At 45.9% G+C, this 22,553-nt stretch overlaps 1 protein-coding gene across 1 annotated transcript; it reads right to left on the bottom strand.

The window, feature by feature from the left end:
• Positions 1-366: 366 nt before the first annotated feature.
• LOC101535664 (Y-box-binding protein 3) lies at positions 367-22,358 on the bottom strand. The gene is given in 11 exon segments (XM_058655884.1): positions 367-945; positions 1,899-1,999; positions 3,322-3,493; positions 4,664-4,761; positions 9,356-9,562; positions 12,259-12,381; positions 14,176-14,265; positions 17,176-17,209; positions 18,239-18,302; positions 21,838-22,012; positions 22,014-22,358. Coding segments are annotated over 10 exon segments (1,128 nt in total). The 5' UTR covers positions 22,113-22,358; the 3' UTR covers positions 367-945; positions 1,899-1,933.
• Positions 22,359-22,553: the final 195 nt, after the last annotated feature.

The raw sequence follows: 22,553 nt of genomic DNA, 5'->3' as shown, positions 1-22,553 counted from the left end.
TACCTCAACCTTTCCCACCCTAATCAGTGACCCAATGGGTATGCAACCCTTTCAACTATATAAACAATATGAAAAATAACAATAAAGGAAACTAACACTAAATTGGAACTAAGCACCTAAAGGGCATCAAGTCTACTCAAACAACTTGTACCTGAGTCAGACATGAACTTAGTTCTCCATTGCACACTCCTCAAAAACTCTTCCAGTTTTCTATGTATTTTAAAGGCATATGTTTACATTTATGAAATGGTACTAATTCCCCTTTATACTTGGCTTTGAGCTTTCCCTTCAGCAAGTTAAGTGAGCAAAGTGTGGGACAGAGGACAAAGCAAGGTAGGACAGGAACATACGTTCTGGTTACACATCTTTTCCTTTGAAGGGTCAAAATTTTATTTGTGAAGAACATCATACTGCACATTTTCCAAGAGAATCACATAAGAAAGCCAAAATGTCATCCTCCCCTCCTGCTAGAAATAAATAAGGGCATAAAATTTTATTTTTAAAATCATGACACTTGGAAGTTTAGCACCAGCATCCAAAATGAACAAAAAAAGGCGAGAAAAAAAGCATTTACTATATATTTCGGATTTCTTTGGTTGGGGGTCCTCCCCATGTGGTATATTTCTTCTTTCAATTCATATTACCAAAACAGTAAAAACCAGGAACAAAACAGAAACCTAGTGGTTGCTGAAACTGGGGAGGCTGTTCTCTTGTGTAGTGTGCATGCATTCCCAGGTTCTTGGCTTGCCGGGAACACTGTCTGACATCTTCCATTTGTAGTTGTTAGTTTCTTAAAAGAGTAATGGTAAACATTCAAATGTCCAAATTTTGGTTGGTTGTCTACTTTATTGCTTAGATGTTTCTTTGGTGTTGGTTTAATTTTAAGGTCATGCTTTGCTTTCTGCTTCATTTTATTTTTAAGTGGTTGTTAGTTCTTTAGGTCACCTGGAAAAAAAAAATTCAACTTTTTATGAAGAGTTGACAACAACAATGACAACAACAAAAAGTGATGGTTTTCTATTTTGCATGTTAACTCAAAAACCAAAACTGCAAAGCTTTTAAACAAAATGTTTATGCTTTGCACAGATTTGTAAGCTATGCACTGATACAATGGCAACTGTTGCATTTTTAATTACATTTAAAAATCAGAAAAGCAGTACATAAGAGTAAAACTTCGTACAATTATATATGAGGAAATCCTCATGAGGCCTTTATATTAAAGAGAACATTAACAAATCTTTCTAATCTAATATTTTAATGACAATGTCCCACAATTATGTAGCCACTTCCCCAACATCACAGATTAAAAATAGGAGAAATATTTCCCTCATAGCTTTACTTTTTAAAAAGAAACAATACCTAGAAATAATGCTATCAGTTAAAAGCTATGACCACCTTTAAACAGTTTGAATAAGGAGTTTTATTTCTATGATAAATTGTCCCTCCTACCAGAGATAAAGTATTGTCAGTGTAACAAATGTCTAGGAAATGAAAAGTAATCTGATTTAAATGCCAAGTCATTATCCATGAAAGCAGATGGCCCTTTTAGGATTTGACTGTATATATTTTGACCCATACAAATTAAATTTCCCAAATTGTTAACAAAGCAGACAAGAAAGGGGAAAAAACAACAGTGCCAACATGAACAAGCTACCTCTATCTAGGGCTTATTCTTTATCTTGTCCTATCAAAAGGACTTCATAGTTGTTCTTTCAACAAAGCCTTGCAAATACAGCCAGCAGTTCCATTACAGTAGCAGCGGGCACTGCATTATCCCCGCTAGCCCTCCAACCCCAGTGGACACAAGGTATCCACAGAGATGAATTCCACAACAAGTCTGATAGGTCTGTCGCACGGTTAGTGCCTATCATGTGGAGAGTAGGCTACCGGGCTCTTACCGTCCTGATGGTGAAGGTGCCTGGGGAGCCTGGTGTCACTCAACACTGCTCTGCTCGGTCACGGGAGCGGGGTTCTCGGGTGGTACGTCACTTGCCTTGGTCTAAAACAAACCAGAAACCAGCTCATTCAGGTGACCAAGACTAAAGGTCTGACAAGTAGGAATTTTCCTAGCTGGGAGGCAAAAAACAACATCACCATGCAAAGTGTTAACTACTTTATGTACTGACCCAAAACCTTAGGACCCTTGAAGAAAGGCCTTGAAGTGGCAACTGAATACTGTTCTCCATCATACCTATGAGCTACGGCTGCTTTCTGCACAAGCCTGAAGTCCGCTTTCTGGCTTTTCAGCTGCACAGCCCTAAGCATTTTAGTTCCAAATCCTCTTCGGTAAAGGTAATTCTTTTCAGAGAGTGTAGATTTGCAGAATTCAAATGTTTGGTTTGTGTTATATATAAAGTTTATACAAGGTTACTTCAACTTGTGGATGGGTTTGTTTAGGCTAGTATCAGTTAGGATGTCTGTGCCAAGAATGGCATCACGGCACATGGGGGATGGATGCTACCACCTGCTATGCCAGCATCCTATATGGGTGCTGGTACAAGCCCTCAATGCTCCACTTCTGATCCAACTCCCTGCTCGTGGCCTGGGAACAGCAGCAGAGGACAGTCCAAGTGTTTGGGTTCCCCACCATGCACAGGAAAGAACCACATGAGCCTTTTGGTTTCTGGCTTCTGGCTTGCTCAGCGTTGCCCGCTGTGAACTGAAGCAGCAGATGGAGACGTGTGCTCTCTTGGGCTGTGGCAATTTAGGGAGTGAACCAACAGATGAGAGCTCTTTAGCTCTCTTTAATCTCAAAAAAAAAAAAAGTTTAAAATGTTCTTTCAAGTTCATGGAGAAATTAACTTAAAAGAAATTTATTTTGGCACAAAAATTATTTTAAATAAGGGCCAGCACCCTGGCAGAGTAGGCCATTTCCACCTGAGGCTCTGGTATCTCATATGGACAGGGTCCTGCCTGCTCCGCTTCCCAGCCAGCTTCCTGCTTATGGCCTGGGAAAGCAGAGAAGGATGGCCCACATGCTGGGCTCCTGCACCTACAGAGGAGACAAGGAAGAAGCTCCTGGCTCCTGGTTTCAGATTGGCTCAGCTCTAGCCAATGCAACCACTTGTGCAAGTGAACCAGTGAATGGAAGACCCATCTCTCTCTGTAACTCTGTATTTCCAATAAAAATAAAATTAAGTAATAGTATTTTAAAACATGCAGTGTTCCCATAAACTTTGCGAAGACACTGAAGATACATGTGCACATTAAGCAAAATGATGCATCCATCGTGTCTGCTTATCACGTACCCTTAGGATGCCCGAGTTCATGTGATGAAGGGTGACTGGTGTGCTAGCGCGCCCTCTGAGTGGCAGGACCTACCTCTTTGCCATCTTGCGAAGGAGCGTTGGGAGGACGAGGGCGACGCCGATAGTTGTATGGGCGCCGGTACCCACGGCGGGCAGACGGCTGATTGGGACCACTGGCTGCTTGTTGGTTCTCTTTGTCTTCAGCCTCTCCAACAACAGGGGCAGGTCGTGGACGAGGAGGTCCCCTAGAGCAGAGAACAAGTGTGTAGGGGGGAGTGGCGGTGCTACTTCTCAAAAGATAAAGGCTTGATCTGTGTTTAAAGATAGAAATATCTAATCATCAATACTTACTGCCAGAATTCTCCGAAGACAGTGGCAGAAAATGGAACAAAGTTTTGATTAAAAAAAAAACCCAAGAAACAAAAAAAATTTTTTTCCCATCAGTTTCCTTTTTCCATAGGTACATGTTTGTGTTGTAAACAAACACACAATGAATACATATTATGTTCCTATCAGGCACTCTGATAATGATAAGCATTAAGGGAAAGAAAAGTGGCTTGGTATCTGTGCTCTGTGGTTACTTCAGGGGAGGCCTGGAGTATTGAACACATGAAGAAAATTAACATGGCTGTATGTCAGTCTGTTCGCATCGGAATTTCTAACTTTACTGCTAATTCTGTGAGCTCGCATTCTAGAAAAACAAACAAAACACCCATATACACTTTCATAACAAGGATTTCATCAGACCACATGGAAGCACTCCATCTAGAGATCAAAATCGGCCAAAGGGGACTTATCCAAGGTCACGTAGCTAGGAATCAACAGAACTTAGATATACTCAAAAACTACCATAGTCTACTTTTTGTTCCATTAAAAACATTTCTATGAAGTTTCTTCTACTTTGTATCTAGTAATTCACCACTGGTGGCAGTATAAATGCCATTCTGAACTTGTCCTTTTTTTTCATTTGCTTCGGGGATCAGCAAGGCTAACACAAACAACTTCAAAAGGATCTTAGCAGTCTACCTCGACTCACTCTTCACAAGGGGCGAAATACAAAACAACCCACTCCTTCACCCACATCAGCATCAACAGTAGTCATAGCGACTGCTCAGTGAGGACTTGCTATATGTACCAGCTATCACTGGCTATCCTACCCACCTCAGCATTTACTCCCATGGGCAGGTACAGAGTACTTCTTAAATGTCCAATTGGCATATGCAGTGACCATGACTTCAAGGACACATGAGGATACTTAGAAAAGATGATGAAAAAATAGAATTACAACATAAACCTCTAGCAGGCAGATCACGTGGTAAATTCCTGACGGTACTGCCCACAGTGCACAGCTCCACACTGCTGGCACGCATGAGCCCTGCAGCCAGTCTTCAGGGAGGGGAAATGGCCCCACATACCTGCGGTATCGCGGGCGGTAGGTGGGATTTCGATGAACCGGTCCTGGGAGTTGGGCTCCATCTGGGATGCCATCCTTCATCTCTCCAATCTCACCAGCCTGCAGAGGGCAAGCACAGCTGAGGTAAGTGTCTGCCATGAGGTGCATGAGACTCAGAAGAGCCAACACGGTGGAAGCCGACACACCTCATTCAACTCTGCAGCAGCAGCTCAGGAGCTCTATTATCCCTTCCATCTCTCCCTCACAATAAATTTATCCTCCTCTATACCAACATTTCCATTCAGGCATATAAACAGGGAAACACTGCCCATCTTCCTCAAACTTACAGAAAACTTGGAGGTACAGAATATAATCAAGTTCCACCAGTGATCCCAATAGCAATATTCTTTAAGGCCAAAAAGTCTCCTTAGAAGCTTGCACTGAACTTAGTAATAGCTCTCTTGCTCTGAAGCAGTTCTTATTCATCTGAAAGGCAGAGTTACAGAGAGGAAGGAGACACAGAGGAAGAGCTCCAAATGGTTGCAATGACCAGGGCTGTGCCAGGCTGAAGCCAGGAGTCTGGAGCCACTTCTGGTTTCCCTGTGTCTTTGCAGGGACCCAAGCACTTAGGTCGTTCTTTGCTGCCTCCCCAGGCACATCAACAAGGAGCTGGATTGGAATGGAGCAGCCAAGGATACAGACCTGTGCCCATATGGGATGCCAGCTCTGCAGGTGGTGGTTTAATGTACTAGGTCACAGAATCAGTTCTTCAGTCTTTGCTTGGTTTTTCACAAACCTTACATGTAAGATTACAAGCCAGTAATTTCATAATTTATCCTTCACATTAGGCTGTTTTGGGTTTTCTGGTGATTATATTTAACTTGTGCATCTTTAGTAGGGAAGTCACAGATGTGACGCTCACTCCTGCCCCGAGTATCCTGTTAGGCAGCACCATCGCTAACAACATTCACTTTACAAAGTGGTTAAGGTGCCATGTGTCAGGGGGCTCCACTCCAAGTTGACCCCTTCCTTCCTTGTAACTGATTAAAACTTGATGATGACACTATTTTCAAAGCCTGTAATTTCCAGTGTGTCATCAACTTTTTTCACCACGTTCGTTTGTATCTATGTGGACATAATGATTTTTACTTTAATCACTGAGGTATATCCTGTTGCTATCATGACTGGCCACCGGGAGCCCCTTTAAGCTGGCTCCTGTCCTTCTGCCAAGTCACCAACCTTCTTTGAGTGCTTCCCTTGCTTTCTAGAATAAGATGTCCAAATTGTATTTTCTCTGCCCCAGGTCTGAAATCAGCCAATCAGTTAAAGGAGCCAAATGGCATTCGGAAGCAAGAAACTGGAGGCCAGACAAGTTTCCTGCTACGTGTGTATATGTTTGTACTTACGTGTGTAAATGTTATTACATACACAGAAAAAAAAAATACTAAGCCTGCCCTGATCATAGCCCCTCAATGACTTCAGCGGTAACTGGTTAAAACAAGGCAAGGGAGGCTCGCCATTGTAAAAATCAAAAGTAAAAGCAAAAACAAATCTAACTAAACCAAACTCTTGACTTGATTGTACCTACCCATGCAGTCAAACCAGCACTGGAGTCCTCCTGGAGGGACACAGGAAGACATGGGAGAATGGCCTCCTCCTCACCTTGTTGTCTCTCAAATTCATTCCACTCAAACGTTTGTTCATATCATCACTCACCGCCGAAGCTAGCAAACCCAATAATCAATGCTCAGCCTAATGTTCTGTATTTATGCATGGTGGTCAGCGCAGTACTGCCGTTCTCATTGGTCCTTCTCATTGTCCTTTGCTGGAGAGTCCTCAGATTCTTAATCCGTCATGGCTGCAATGCCCACTTCTAATATTATAAATGACTACAAAGAGCGTGTGTCCTTAGCTCACTGTTCCATTGTCACTGATCTTTCAGTTAATCGCATCCTGTCCTGACCTTACATACATGTTTCAAGGACTCCCAAATCACAACTATGGGAAATCTCCTCGGCCTGTCATGCCCTGCCCTGGTTCCTGAATGGCTCCCTGGCTTCACTTAGTTCTCAAATAACACTTACTGAACCACAGAGACTGTATCAATGCCCTCCTCACACCTCATCTAAGACTATACCGACCAACCATAGGCACTCCCCGCCTCTTAGCCTTCCCTGCTTGATTTTACTTTCTGCCAACTTGACATCTCTAGTTAGTGGTGACTTTTCATTTTCAAAATGGACCTCTAAACACATCCTTTATCTCTGTAAACCAATCTTACTTAAATCTTCTCAAAATTGTCTTCAGTGAAAAACAAAACAAAAAAAAAAACCCAGCAGAGCTAGAATGTACTCACACCACACACTCATTCTCTCATCAGATGTTGTCATTTCTGTTCCAAGTATTCCTGATCCTTGCCAAGCAATACTCACCTTCCACCCACTGCTAACACTCTAGCCCACTGTCACCCCGCCCTGTGGCCTGGTCCCCACAGGACAGTCAGATAACTACTCACGTACACTCCTCTTCCCAGTCCCTTTCCTGGCCTGCAGCCTTCAGAGAAGGCCAATCCTTCCAACTGTGCTATCCCTAGCCGGGTTGACTTCCTCTCAGCTCCTTCCCTGGCCTCACTCCATCCGGCCCCTTCACTATTCCCACCACATGAGCTTTCCCCTGGTTTCCTGAACAAGCTGCAGGGCTCTTTCCTTCACAAATAAACCATGGGCACAGGTAATCATTATGCATAAAGGACTACGATCTGTTAGCACAATAAGAGAAGTGCACGGGCAAGCAGAATCTAGTTCTAACACCTCTTGTTCACGCAGCCATTCGTGAAAGGTGTTAATTACTAAAACATTCCTATATCCTCCTGTGCAACAAACACACGCACCACAGCTTCCTATGTCCGTGGGAAGGACTCAACAAGTGGATTGAAAACATCTGCCACTCAGTACCTGCCAAACACCCCTGCTCCTTTGTATCATGGAACTCTGTGCTCAAAGACTATGCATGGTTAATCCTAGTGCTGTGCCTCATTCATATAGGAAAGAACCTGACTTTCAAATAGGAAAGAACCATTATCTCAACAACAGAGAAATCTTCCAATTACTGATATGTCATGCTATCTTATTATATCCTCAGTGCACAAGGCAAATACCATTGGCCGGAATAGCACCATTCTCACTCCCCACTGTGGCTAATAAATTTCAGTAATGCACACAGAGGAAGATGTCCAAGAATCTCCTACTTAATTTCAACATTTTTTTTCTATCATCACAGAGATTTATCTACATTTTTAAGATGATTCACTGACAGCTTTGAAATAGCCTGATTCTATGGAAGAAAATTTTAGGAATTTTTAAATGATGCCATTGGTTTTCACACACAAGACTTCTGAGTCACTTAACACCCAAATATGGAATGGGGACTGGGTAAACAAGTATGAAATAAAGTTGCCATGAGAATATGCACATATGGTAAAAATCAGTTTTCAACTGCTTTCCACAGCTGGTTTCCTACACAGCACTAAGGAATTACTCTGAAGGTCAGATTTTTTTTTTCTTAAAGTTATGAAAAAGTTGTGCTCTCAGCAAACAGGATATACACACACAAGATCTAAAACGAATGATTATTTCAGGAAGGTACTACTAAAGCACTAAAAATAAATGCATGTAACAATCCCACTAACTTTTCCTGTCCTCATTTCCTAGAAGCCCAGGGTACTGCCCTAAAGAAACCTCCCATGCCTCCTGGACCCAGTGTCTCCATACATGTATGCCCACTGGCTATTTTTAGAGTATTTGTCAAGGGCAGCTGCTAAACAGTGGAATGAAAAAAAAAAACAAAACCCAAGAAGCAATGTAGAAAGAACTCAGGCATGCAGATGGATGCGGGAAGGTAGCAAAGCACAGACTGTACGCGATATTCAGTGAAAACATCCAGGGGGAGGAGCAGGGAGGGAGACAAAGAAAAAAAAAAAACCCACCAAGGATAGCAGGGAGGGAGAAGGCCACGGCTGGGGAAAACCTAGCCCTGGCTCCCAAGGTTCCTGGGAACGGCAAGCTGTGTGTGGAAGGTTTACGTAGCACACAACTAATTCACAGTAACTCTACTGAAAACAGTTCCCAGTTACGAAGGAGACTCGATAATCAACAATCTCCACTCCGTTTTAGGCTTTCTTAAAAAACTGAACAGTCTCACCGACCTCCAGCTCTGCATGCATTTTACTCAAGTTGCAGGCTTTATGCAAACTCCTTTATATTTACAAGGCATAACCCTGTACTGCAGGCATCTAGCATTCCCACGGAATGTAGCAACAGCTTTCTGTCTCTCAAGCTTGCCTTGTTGACAACCTCACCAGTAACAATAGGCAGATGGCAAAGCCAGGCCTTGTTTGGTTTCGCAGTCCAAGCTCTTAGGCTTACCTATCCGCCTCTCTGACGTGTTTCACACTTCTGTCACCTTGAGCGTGGGTGCTACCTGCTAGGGCACCCTAGTACTGGCCTGGCTCATGTGGCTGTGAATTCTGGAAACGGCACCTGGACGACTACTCTGAAAAAGTAAGGCGGGAGGCCTCGGCTCGGGAAGCCACAAGCAAGGTTTCATTTCCAGCAGACAGTGTTGGAGGAGGAGGAGGAGGAGGAGGAGGAAGAGGAGGCAGAGAAGGATGAAAAAGGTGAGGACTACTGAAGACAAGTCCCAGGTGCAATGTTACCTGCATTCTGTTGGGATGGGAAAAGACCCGCGCGCGACGGTCAAAGGTCTGTCCCACGTGGTAAGGCGGGAACCGCCGCTGCCGGTACTGAGGGCGATACTGGGGGCGGCGCAGCTGAGTCCGGGCCCCCGGGAACTGCCCGTCAGTGGCAGGGGGCTCAAATCCTTCACTGCTGCCGCTCCCTTCCTCCTCCTCCTCCCCAGCGTACTAGCGAAGCAAAGAAACAAAGATTCAGAAGAGATTGCAGCAAGGAAAGAACCAAAGACTACCATTTAGGATGAGTATCATAAATAAAAAAAAAGAAAAGAAAAGAAAAATAACACCCTCGCAAAGCAATTATCGCATTATAAACAAAACACATTTAACCCAGAATATCATTTGATTCCCTGGGCTAAAGCACAGGAGACTAACATTGACCCGAGCAGATAAAATTCCAAGCAGCAGCAAAGCACGAGCAACCAAGCTAGAAGGATTTCAATTTTTTTTTTTCCTAAGGAAACTTGGTATTAGTTGACTAACTGCCCACAGAGTACCAACAATGTTCATAATCTCTTAACTCCTTCAAGTGCGTGTCTGCCAACATTTCATCCACTGAGGCACAGGCAGGGCAACATCAAAAAATAATATCTCTGTAGATTATATATAATGTGATCAACATATCAGGAATGTCAGTGTCTTCTTGGCATGCTAAGACGCTGCTTTTCTCTGCTTGTTTGCTTCCGAGCACGTGAGATGGTCTATCAAAGGCCAGATACATGTGGTCTCAAGGTAGGTGGGTGCAGAAAGATAGCCAGAAACCAGCCACCTGCACGTGAATCCTATGCCGACCAGAACTGCAAGAATGGATAAAGCAATACCACTCTTCTCATTCTGTTTTGTTAACCTATTATTTATACCCACATACAAATCATTATCATACACTCGTGAAATAATTTTAAAACTGATGTTGAATACAATCAATACTGATGGATACTCACACATCGTTAAGAACACGAATTAAGTTCTGGTTGTACTTTGTCATAAACAGTACCAAGTGCCGTCACTGGAGACATCCAAACACAGACTGGGTTTACCAAGAGAATTACTGCCTTGTTTTATATTTTTCCCACATTTACACTGTTGTGTCACACGCCACCATTCCAGGTTTTAAAAAATGAGCCAACCAAACATCCCTCAGTGAATGTGATTTGAATTTTATGTTCAGGGGGAATATCATTATGGAAAGTAACTATAGTTTTCAAGGACAAATCCAAAAATGAACACCATCACGCCCCATGACTTTAGGCTGGGGGAGTTATTTCAACTTTATTCTCCTTTGGGACAAGTCCGCACGCATGAGTTCAAAATGGGAAAAGTCTCAACTTGTCTAACTGCAGAAAACTCAAGCTGTTTTCTCTTCAAGGCATGTTTCATGTGGCCAATTCCCCCACATACATCTGCATAAAAATTGTGCACAGAATATTAAGAGTGAAGGCATATGAACTGCTTTTATTTCGGTAGTGTTTTCCATACTCTCTCAGGAAGAGTTGTATACAACAAAAACCACAATACCACCGGAGCGCCACACACTTACTCAGGAGATAAACTGTGTCAGAATCTAGGTATTATTGCAAGAAAACACCTAAATGTATACTTTGGGAGTTCTGAAAATTTAATTTCTAAGTATCTTTTATGGGTATGACTTTAGAATTTCAGCTTTTAAGGAAACATTTTCACTGGATGCTTTTCCAGCACTGCTGACTTCCGCCTTAAGCTAGAGAGAGCTCTGTGACCTCCATAGTTAGCAAGGAGTCGACTTCAGGGCACCTCAATGTTCTCCCTGCCCCTCCTACAGCTCACTGTTAGAAATGCAATAGGATGAGCAATACTAAGAGGAGATACCCTAAGGGGCACGACAACACCCATCAGGGCAGGGTATGGTTAACACTGTATCGAGAGGAAAAGGATTTAGGTAAGCAGAAAAAAAGGCACTACAGCAACAACAACAAAAAATGCAATTCTCAAGCTGCAGGTATCTCACTCTGCTGAGATCTTCCACAAGTTCTTTCAATGACTGACGTAACCATAATCCTATGTCCATAAAACACCCAGAGTGCTACTGTGTAGCACCAATTCCTGATTTTAATTCTAGGAAACATTCTTAAAATGGACTCTGCTCTAACAAGGTCCTCACGACCGCACATGGACAGGGTTCACTTTGGGTGGCCTGAGATGTTACTTCTTTATACTGAGCCTGCCACAGGAGGGTCAGCCAGATGTGCTGGTGAGCGCCTTCCCCTGGAGTGGGACTGGCCGGAAGTGCTGAAACACTGCAGAGTGGCTGATTGCTTACTCTGACTTCAAGGGGAAATGGTACGCCAAACAGGACAGCTTCTCAATTGAGGCAACTCAATTGAGTGTAATACTTGGGTGGTCTGCGTTTTTGTGATGGTTGCTTTTGCCCATTCACAAGCGATTTCCAACTCTTTCTTAACAACCCAGCACTGATTTTTTTGCGAACAGTGTCAGGTGCCAGGCAATGGGCAATACCATTATGGCCCTTAGGGTCAATGAAGTCTCCTTTGCCAGTGAACACCACATAGTGTGGCCAACGAAGGCCAAAAGAAGGAGCCCAAGGCAGAGCTAGCCTCTTTGACAACACTGGCACCCATCTCTCTATCCCATTCTTCCAGTTGCCAGGTAACTAAACCACCTGTTACTGGTGGCTTAATACACCCTTGCTGCTACCACATCTCAATGGCAAATTTCCAGCAAGGCCAGTGTTTATGGATATGCTCCGGACACCAAAAACGTCTCTAAGAGGAAAAGACAGGGCGCCAATCTGCTCCAAATACACATGCGTTAATTTTCACATATGAAACTTTTTTTTTCTGTCACTGAGAGGGACAGAGACAACAACGTACACTCCGGGGAGGTCCGCGGCGTCGGCCATAGTAGCCACGTCTGTACCGGCGCCGATCAGCGGCGTAACGACTCCCTTCCACAGGGACTCCATCTGGGCCGGTCACATTGGCTGCCTCTGCACCCTGGGGGAAAAAATGATCACAGATGACTTCAAAATCAATCAACAAGAAGCAAACACACACACGCCAGCCTTGCACAGCTAGAGCAGAAGATGAGCGGTACAGATTCCTCAAAAACAGAGCCAAGTTTTAGCAAGGTGGAGATGCAAGGTGAAGGATGTCCTGATTTATATATACTTGGCTTGTTGGCTCACACAACCCCAGCTTTGTTGTCTCGTTAGGATATGCCAAGTTCAACAGCAGTATGTACCTCTTCAAAGAATTTGTAAATAGGACACAACTGCCAAAGTGGAAGTAATCGGAGACCAAAGATAGCCCTCAATGAAAACAGAGACGCTGTTAGTGTCCTACAATATATTACAACCTCTACATCTCTAACAGGTGCAGAGTTCAGCCCTAAGTATGAAGCCACTCATGTCCAACAGTAAATGAGTTTTTCGGCATGTGTTTTCCCATACTGGTCACAATAGAAAGGGAACTTGATTTAGTGACAAGATCTTCACACAGACAGTCCCTCTTTAGATCTTACTATTATCCTTGAAACAACCTTAGGGCTAGCTTTATGGGAAGTAGCCAAATAATGTTTTTATCTATCTATCTATCTATAATCTATCTATCTATCTGGTTTTCATATCCTACATCAGTTTGTAAAACCTCAAACTCGAAAAACAGAAGTAAAACTAATCCAGCAAAACAAAACTTTAAGAGCCTGATGGAATCTGAGAGACGAGTACAGACCAGCCCTTGCTAGTGGGTGATGTGAAACTCCACAAGAGTCACAAGAGACACTGGTCAAGAGAACCACTTACATTCTATTAGTAAATGAGAAAAAGTATTTTGTTTTATTTTGTTGTATTTTTTTTTCATCAGAATAGTTCGAGAACTGTTAAAAACCTAGACTACAGATTGATACATATGTACATGGAAACCCAGGGCTGTGCCAGAACAGTCAGGAACCTGAAACTCCATCCCGGTCTCCCCTGTGTGGGTTATAGGAACCCAACTATACTTGACTCATCGTGTAGCATGAGCAGGGAGATGTCTAGAAAGTAGAGTCATGGGGCCTGCAACTAGCACTGTGATATGGAAGGCAAATGCAGTTCTATGGGTTGCACGGCAAGGCCAGTTTTGAACTCATTCTGATAGCTGCCTAGTGCGGATGCAAAAAGCCTTTTAAATCTTGGTCTGCCTTGTTCACTGCTGGCTATATTAGGCCACTGATTGAAAATAAATCAAAAAGAACACCACTAATACTGGACTACATGATGCTTCAAAATGACCATTCCTTGTCTTAGGTAAATTCACCCGCACAAAGCTCTTAACGCAAGTCTAGTAACGGGAGCCCCTCAGGGTTCCAGAAAAAAGCCAAACTTCTTTAATGGAGATAAAATAATCTTTACCATATGTTACCTGTCAGTAGACATATGAACAAATCAGCCTGAAAACTACATTTCTGTAAAAAAAACAACTCTTTTGCCCCAAAGCAGTGCTTTTTAAATCTATTTTGAATGCCACAAAACAAAACTTTCACTTGCATATATATGGTTGGTTATAAATTCTGAGAAAATCGCTTTCTCCTCCATAATTATAGTTTAGCATAATTTATTAGACCGGAAACCAAAATGTTTTTGAAAATACTCTAAACGACGCTTTGGACGTTCAGTGATGCACACTGTCTGCTTCAGCATTTACTCCTGCTGTCCTGCACCCCCCACTTCCTGCCCCATCATGCTGATTCCAGCCAGGTTGAGGAGTCTCCCCCCGCAGAGTAGTGTGCCCTCCACAGCCTCCGCTCACCTTCTCTCCTTCAACCACGTCAAACTCCACAGTCTCACCGTCCCCTACGCTGCGCAGGTATTTCCGTGGGTTATTCTTCTTGATGGCAGTCTGTTGAAAATGGAAGATCACACCTATGTGTATTATGATACGTGACCCACAAACTCCAGCCCCTTCACATTACTGGAGAGACAGAAACACCAACAGGACACACTACACATGACATTTTTTAAGTGACAGAAAGCTCCCATCTTTTGGCTCAATCCCAACAAAGCAGCCAAGGACCAGGGTGGGGACAGAAGGCACCCAGAATCTTAAAATTCAACCTTGGTCTCCCATGTGGGTGGCAGGATCCCAACCACTGGAGTCATGCTGCCTCTTAGCATCTGTGTTGGCAGGCAGCTGGAGTTGGAAGAGGATCCACTCATGGAACCCCGGCATCCTAATAGGAGGGCGCAGATAGCCTCTTCATACCATTGGACCAAACGGCAGCCACACTCATTACATTTTTGATTTGTGCTATTCTTCAAAATACCTCCTGATAAGTGAACTACAAAGAAATGTGTCCTCACACACACACAAACACAGTGTTCCTGCCTGGTCCACTTCATCCTGTCCTGGATTTATTAGCTACCTTGGGTCTCTCCCCATCTCAGACTGCAGTTTCATCAGAAGGGACAGAAATGCCTTCTGGAGAAATACACACACACACAACACACACACACACACACACACACACACGTCAGGCTCAGCTTTCCATATACAAAAGAAATTACAAACTTAGACATTAAAAGGGGAAAAAAAAGAAGACACAGTATAATAAAGAACAGAGGAAAAAAAAAAACAGAATCAAAAACAAATGCCAAGAGAATAAATATTTCTGATAGAAGGAGCATACGAGCAATAATCTTGCCTCCCCCTCTTTTTCCCATTTTATGGGTGAAGAAATACACAGTTGACACGTGAGTGACTTCTCTGAGGGAGGACTGGGAGCCCCACAGTTTGGACATGATGGAGAAAGGGGTGGAGGACTCACATTCTGAGACTGCATCCAGCATTCCCCTAGTCCACCGGTCAGATGCCCTGGAATGCCTCCCTGGGCCCTACTAAGGCATTCAAAGGTTCATAAGGATGCGATGCAGCATAAAACACCTGTACCTCAACATCTGTTACAGAATGGGCCTCTCCCCGTTTCCCCCAGTGGTTGGGAGAAAAGCGACTTGTTGCAAACAACTTTCCATTTCTTCTGCTGGTCCCTCTGATAGTTAAAGGGGCTCTAAGTTTCTGTGGAACTACGGCAACCTTATTTTATAAAGCGATTAGGCATGTGTAATCCAGCCCCTCCCCTACTCTGAGTAGGAGGGAGGAAGGGGAAAAAAATAACCAACCAACAGTGAGCCAATAGAGCAGAGACCCACCCACAGAGGGGCGAGTGGGGGTGGAGGCAGTTCAGGGCAGGATATGCGCGCACACAGCTCCAACACTCAGCCATTCCAAAAAAACAGCCCCTCCCTGCCAGCTCCTTCTCTCTCTCTCTCTTTTTTTCCTGTTCAACTAGGCAGGCCTCAACACATTGAGGTGACTCACCACACAGCCTCACGGAGGCTGGAATCAGGTCACAGACTCACAGGCTAACAACGCTGGCCACCAGGACAGAATCCTGGGAGGTCCCTTATGCCAGCAGCCTCCAGGACACTGAGTCCTTCCCCTCAGAAGGTTCTATTAGCCTCCTGGTGTGAAAAGAAACACCTCCCCTTGGTCTGTTTTAAGATTTTGAGAGCTGATGTATCTGAACAAAACAAAACAAAAACAAAAACTCCTCTCAAATTATGTATACACAACAGAAGCAAGTCCACTCAACCAGAAATAGAAAGGCTGTGGTTTCCACCACAACTAAAGAGTATCTTTATGTGTCACTACTGCCAGTGCCCACACCCAAGCCAATGCCACATGGGAGCCTGAAGACAAAGAAATGAAACCACAGAAAAGCAGGTGTTTGTTGTGAGTACACGTGCAGGCAGGAGGGTCTGCTGCTACACCTTTCTTGTTACCTGGTATAGCATATACCACCAGGAGACACTGCAAAAAGCTGATGGAAAATGGGCTATAAAAAGCTTATTGGCGACTATGCCTGCCAGTTTTGAAACCTATGGACACAGTGAACTCCTACAGATTGCGGAAAATATGTATGTGAGAGAACTATCCATGGATTTCCAAATAAACTTTGGGACACCCAAGGAAAGTTTGCTGTAATCCCACCTTTCTCAAACTTTTTGAAGTGCACCGCCCCCGCAGCCATTGAAAAACTGAAGACACAAAAAAGAATGGACAGGTATTCCTTCTCCTCAGCCCAGTTCACCAGATGAAGCCAGGAAAAATGTATTACACAGACTAAAAACAGCATACTAAGCTAACAATGTGAAGACAAGAGAGACACCAGCCTAGAAAAATCCACAATTTTCCTGTGTTCTTATTTTCCAGGTTTTCTTCAAATCTATGGGGAAAGTGGGTAGAACTGGACATATGGTAGGCGTGCCTCATTTTCACAGGGGCAAGGACTAACCCGGCAGTTGGCAGGTGTTCTCAAGTCTTGGAGACATACAACAGAACCACTGGCTATGTACAAGTTAAAGCTGTTCTGACAGAGAGGTGTGAACCAATATCTGGCCAGGCAAAAGCTGGAGGGATCAGAGTCAGCAGAACAAAGTACCAGCATGGAAAGAGGTTTTCTGGTTTTTTTGTTTGTTTTGTTTTGTTTTGCTAAGGAGTCATTGACTGTTAAAAAAAATTAGGAAGTATTCAACTGACTATTACTTGATTTAACTGCAAAAAATAAAACAATCAGAAAGAAAATTAACATGGGCAGGGGAACCTATGTGCCAATCTAAAAACACGGGAACCAGCCCAGCCTCAGAAGTACCTGTAAGTACAATAATAACATACAAGACTTATTTTTGGGATGGGAATAACAGATCAGACACCCCTCCTTCCATAAAGAGTGTGAATATTTACAACCCTTACCTGATGTACAAATACATCTTCTTTGGTGTCATTTCTGTTGGAGGGGAGGAAGGAAGACAAAATACAATTAGAGGTGCCAAGAGCGAGGAGACACTTCCACATGTGAGGAGATCTGCATGTAAAGGATGTCCATGCCAAAACTTAAGAACACAGCAGACATTTTTGTTTGTCCTCAGAATTCAGTGCGGGCACCCCCAATCAGCTCTCCTCAAGAACTCCAAATTCCACAAGACATCCATCCCACTCTTCCCTACCCGCCCCCCCCCCCCCCCCCAAGCACATAGACCCAAGAGCACAAGCTGGACACAAACACCCCCTTTCCTCTCATCCCTTCCTAAGCCACGTGGTCTGTAATCAGAGCCCTCCACTTCCCTCCCAGCAAAAGCAAAGCAAGACAGTTAAAAGGACAGGGCACAGCTGGGGACTAGGCTCCCCTTACACTGAAACTTAAAACAGCTTCCCCCCACCACCCCACCCCAACCCTCCTACCGCTGTTCCACCAAAACAGATGAGGAAGAAATGGGGCGGATTGTTTTTTGGAAGGAGGGAAGGAAAGCAAAGCAAACAAGGCTACCATGTGAAAACATCCCGACACTGCCCACAGCCTAGAGTTGGTGTGCCCATTCCTATAGGCACCCAGTTACCATGGTTCCAAGAAAACACTTCAAACTTCTACACAGGACTTGGACCAGACCTGTATTATACATCCAACTCCATTACTCACTACTTGGGTGAACTTAGGAAAGTTGCTTAACCAGTCTAAGAGTTCATTTCTCCATCTGTGAAGTTACCAAGAGGAACTCACTGAGCCTCAACTTGTCCCACCTCTGCTTTTATTTTCTTTTCCTCTCTTCTCTAAGGACCAGATTTTATGAAACGAGTCTTAGAGACTTAGAAACGTGTTTCAGTGGATATTTAACAACCAGTAGCTGAGAGACAAGAATACTCGCAAGTGCTTAGAAACCTTCAAAGTTATACAAGCCATTACTCACGTAAGAAACTTGTAACCACCGGCAATCACAACACATGTCGAGATTTAAAACACGCAGAAACACACACGTACCGATTTATAAATCCATATCCATTTCTGACGTTGAACCATTTGACAGTGCCAAGGACTTTGGTGGCTAAAATAGGATTAAGCAGATAAATTAGTATCTGACCTACAAGGAGATAAAACTCATATTACTAAGGTCTTGATCACGTTCAACAAAGCAAAGCCAAGCCATTGCAAAGTTTAATTCCCAAATAGAGCAGGGAAAGAAAATGAAGCAAGATGTTATCAGGAAACGGTTCTCAACTGACTTTCTTCTTTCCTAAGCTTTTCAGTGAAGTCTCGAGTAGTGGACCCACGTTTATGCATTCTGTAACAAATAAAATCAAAAACCACTGTTGAATGTTCCAGGTGCTAACCCAGAAGGTTTTTATTGGCCTAAGAAGGACCACAGGGAAAAAGAGTGTAGGTAGATGAAGGGCCTTAATTCATCCCTTTCACTCTTTGAAATATTGGGCAAACTTTAATGAGCAACACAGCAGCTTCTTGTTAACAGCCAATCTACAAAGACACAAAGTAACTCAGCTAGTTGCCAAAGGGGGGCCTATCGGCAATCCAGAGGCTCCACCCAACTCTGTACTTGGAACTCTGAGACATGATGTAACAGGCCTCTTTCCAGCCCCAAGAAGTGATGGGGGCTCCCTTTCACTCTTTATCCTCCTCCCCACAGTGTGGTTACTGCCTCCACCATCTGACGGGAGCAGGACCATTTCTTGCAATGCCAGAATTGAACACAATTCTTTCACGAAAACAACAACAACTAAACAAATTGTGACTTCCATGTAACCTATACTTTACAGATGGCCGTTTATCTCAACTATTTCAAGCACTACCCTTGGACTCAGTGGTGAAGATCAGACTCTCCTCTAGGAAAATGCCTATGTCCAACCTGGGCAAATTCAGAAAGTTCATATGAAGGGTCAATGTGAGGAAATCTGACAACAGGTTACTTTGGGAGAGAAAAAGGTTCTAGAGAACAGGAGGGACAATCAACATTAATCTCAGCCATTGCTCTCCGGATTGTATGGCTTATCATTTCCATGACTTTTGTCTCCAAATTCAAAACTAGAATAGTCATTGGGACTTGGCTCTTGTGTGGGCAGGGCCAGCTCCCAGTTTTGCTATCCTGAGAGTCTCAGGAAGATCTTTTAATTCTCATTGAAAAATTTCTTTATGACTCCAAGCACAGTGTGATTCACTGGGCCAAGCACTGTCTGATACCCAGGAAGAGCTCTCCAGGGGAACAAACTACCAGGGCCTGAAGTCTGGGGCCCTGTGCAGCAGAGCAGCAGGACAGAGGCAGGGAAAAGAAAGTTCCTGTCTCCAGATGCAAGCGTACTCAGACAAGGGTGCTGTGAAATGGGATTGATATGCTGTTAATGACTTGCAAATATAAATATATATACACACATATACATGAATCGTGTTTAATGCCGAACACTGTTGGAAGAACACTTTTGTCTTAGGCAACTCTAAAGATGGGAAGGAGGAAAGACAAGGGGTGAGTCTCAGACTCAGGTCCATCTGCAACTCAAGCAGAAAATTCCCCTTTACCCCTCACGTCAACGGAAGGAAAATGCCTCCTTCCACAAATACATACAAAAAAATCCCACAACCAAAGGCATTCACACCTGTTGCTTGAAAATCGCAAACCCATTTCACGTATATACAGGTTAAGGGGGAGGTGAGGACAGAAGAAACCCGTCATGTTTCTATAACATTCCTTTAGGTGTGGACTTTTCGTTAGCTTATCTATTTGCCTTGGCCTGTGTGCTATAAACTCAAGTTCAGGTCCATGTGAACCAACCAGAACGGATCCAAGAGCAGATATCCATTTCAGTCAGTACCGGGAACACATTTTAGGCAACCATGCGCTTGCTTGGCAAAGGGGCAGGCCATGGCAGAACACACTGGACACAGACAAGCCGCCTTCAAGCGTCCTCGTTTTGAAAGAGCTGGACACGGTGGAAAAATGAAAGGCACACAACTCATCCTCCCCAGGGACCTCGGGGAGGCTTAACAGCCCTTGAATGACTGGGCAAATGCACCTGACCTTATCTGTTTCCTTCATCTTGAGATAGTACCTGCTTTCCCTACCGCAGAAGGCTACAAGGATCAAGGGAGAGAACTTCAAAAGTTCCTCCGTTCCGAAATAAGGTATCATTAAAAAATGCATCCTCACAGGGCTGGGGCTAACACAAGGTTCTCTCTCAGCCGGCTGTTGCGCGGAGGTGTTCCAAGAAACACGCAGGGGAAACCAGATCCCAACACACTAGTCACCAGGGTTAAGCGACCTTGCAGTCTAGCGGAGAAAGGGCGACTTTGCTTCCGAGCAGGCACAGGTTACAGGTGGCAGGAAGCTTGGGCCGGGGCTGAACCTGACCTATGGATAAACAAGTAGGTGGCCTCTCCTGAGTGGGGAGCGCTGACTGGCTAGTCCTGCTCTTCACAGCATTCCCTCCAACTTCCCTGAGAACAGGCAGGCAGGCAGGCAGGCCTCAGGGACGTCAGACAAACGCGTACTGTCTGTCCCCCAGAGAGCATTTCTTGGAAGCGTCTGGCATCATTTATTCTCCGGAGGAACGGATGAGAGCACACACCCTTCAGGCCGAACAGGCAACACCCACCAGCTTCATGCTTGCCTGTTGGAAGGCTCACCCCCAATTCTACTGTTGGGAGGCAAGAGCCCCCGAACCCATCCGGGACAAAACCAGCAAGCACCAAGCAAACCCTCCTAGGCCACTGCCCTCTAAATCCTCCCAATTTCTCTTCCAGGTTTCCTTCCAGGGTTCTGTGGTAACCGCGTTGAGGACGTCATCGGCCAACTCCCGAGCTATTTATTTATTTATTTATTTATTTATTCAGCTGCTGCACCACGTGCGCTCCCACGCCGCGCAGCCAGGGGACAGCGCGTGGTGGTGACTAGTGGGGACACTGCCAGGATCGGCGCAGCGCTGGGCACAGCGCGGGGCAGGAGGCCGTGGGACCGGACCCAACCTTCCGAAGGAGGAATGCAACTGGTCCTCAACAGCATTTTGGTTCTGCTGGTAGGAGCATAGCGCCTTTGCCAGATCCATGCGCAAGGGCGTCGGGGACAGACACCTGAGCCTGCCCGGTGGGAGGCCCGATCTGTGTGTCTCTCTTCGTACAGGAAACCTTTGGCTCATCATCCAGATCTCAAGCCAGGACTTCCAAAGTCGAGGGTCCACGTGCCTGTCCCCCCCCCCAACATCCACCTCCATCTCCACTCTGCGTCCCCCTTTCCCTAGATCCCAGGCACTTCCCCACTACCGGGGACGTGGAGGAGGGAAGGGGTGCGGTTTGCCTGGGTGGCACAAGTTCCAAACCCTTAACCCGCCCGCCCCCCCGGAGCAGCAAGGAGGCGCGCGCGGGGCGGGGAGCAGCGCGCAAAGCGCAGCGCGCTCACCTGGCATCGCCCACCCGGCAGGCAGGCATGCGGAGAGGCGGGCGCGCTCAAGACTGGGGGGACCTGAGCCTCCACCATCCCCTTCGGGAGGGGACCCCGAGCCCCGTGGGAAATGCAGCCGAGGTGCCCACTCGCGCCCGCCCGGCTGGCAGCAGCCCCTGCCCAGTGGGACCTGACTCACCGAGAACTTTTTTCTCCGCGTCCTCTCCGCCGGCGTTGGCTGAAGAGGCGGGGGCCGCGGTGCCCGTGGCTGCTGCAGGGGCCGCGTCCCCACCTGGGTTTCCTGCGACGAGGGCGGCGGGAGCCGGCGCCGAGGCCTGGGGCGCGCCGCTGGCCGCCGGGGTCTTGGGCGCGGGGGTCCTGGGGCGCCGCGGCGGCCGCCTCCGCCGGAGCCTGCGGGAGGGTGGTGGTGGTGGTGGTGGTGGTGGTGGTGGTGGCCTCCCCCGCCTCGCTCATGCCGCCTGCTCTGCTCTCTGCGGGCACCTCGGTGGCGGTTGGGCGGCGGTTAGCGCGGCTGGTGGTCGCGGCGGCCGGGCTCGCTCTGGGAGGCCGGTGCTGATCTCGCGGCGCGGTGCAGCAGCGGCCGGGCTGGGGGTCTCGCGGCGGAGGCGGCTCGAGCTCTCGGGCTGCGCACTCGCTCTTGGGCTCCTCGCTGGATCTTACTGCCCCAAAAATGGCCCCGCACAAGTTTTTCTAGGCGGCGCACGGTCCCGCCAAGGGAAGGGCGGGCCTGGGAAGAGGGTGGAGAACTTGGCTCCGGACTTGGGCTGAGGCCTCATTAGCATTTAAAGGCGCCTGGCGCCAGCGCCGCCCGCATCCCGGCCCGCCCGCCCGGAGCCAGAGCGCACGGCCCAGGCTGCTGCACGGAGGGGCACCGGCGGAACTGCAGTCCGGCTT

The sequence above is a fragment of the Ochotona princeps genome, chromosome 27, assembly GCF_030435755.1.
Source record: "Ochotona princeps isolate mOchPri1 chromosome 27, mOchPri1.hap1, whole genome shotgun sequence".
NCBI lineage: Eukaryota > Metazoa > Chordata > Mammalia > Lagomorpha > Ochotonidae > Ochotona > Ochotona princeps.
The sequence above is the reverse complement of the archived record's forward strand: the minus strand, read 5'-3'. Positions and strand labels throughout refer to the sequence as shown.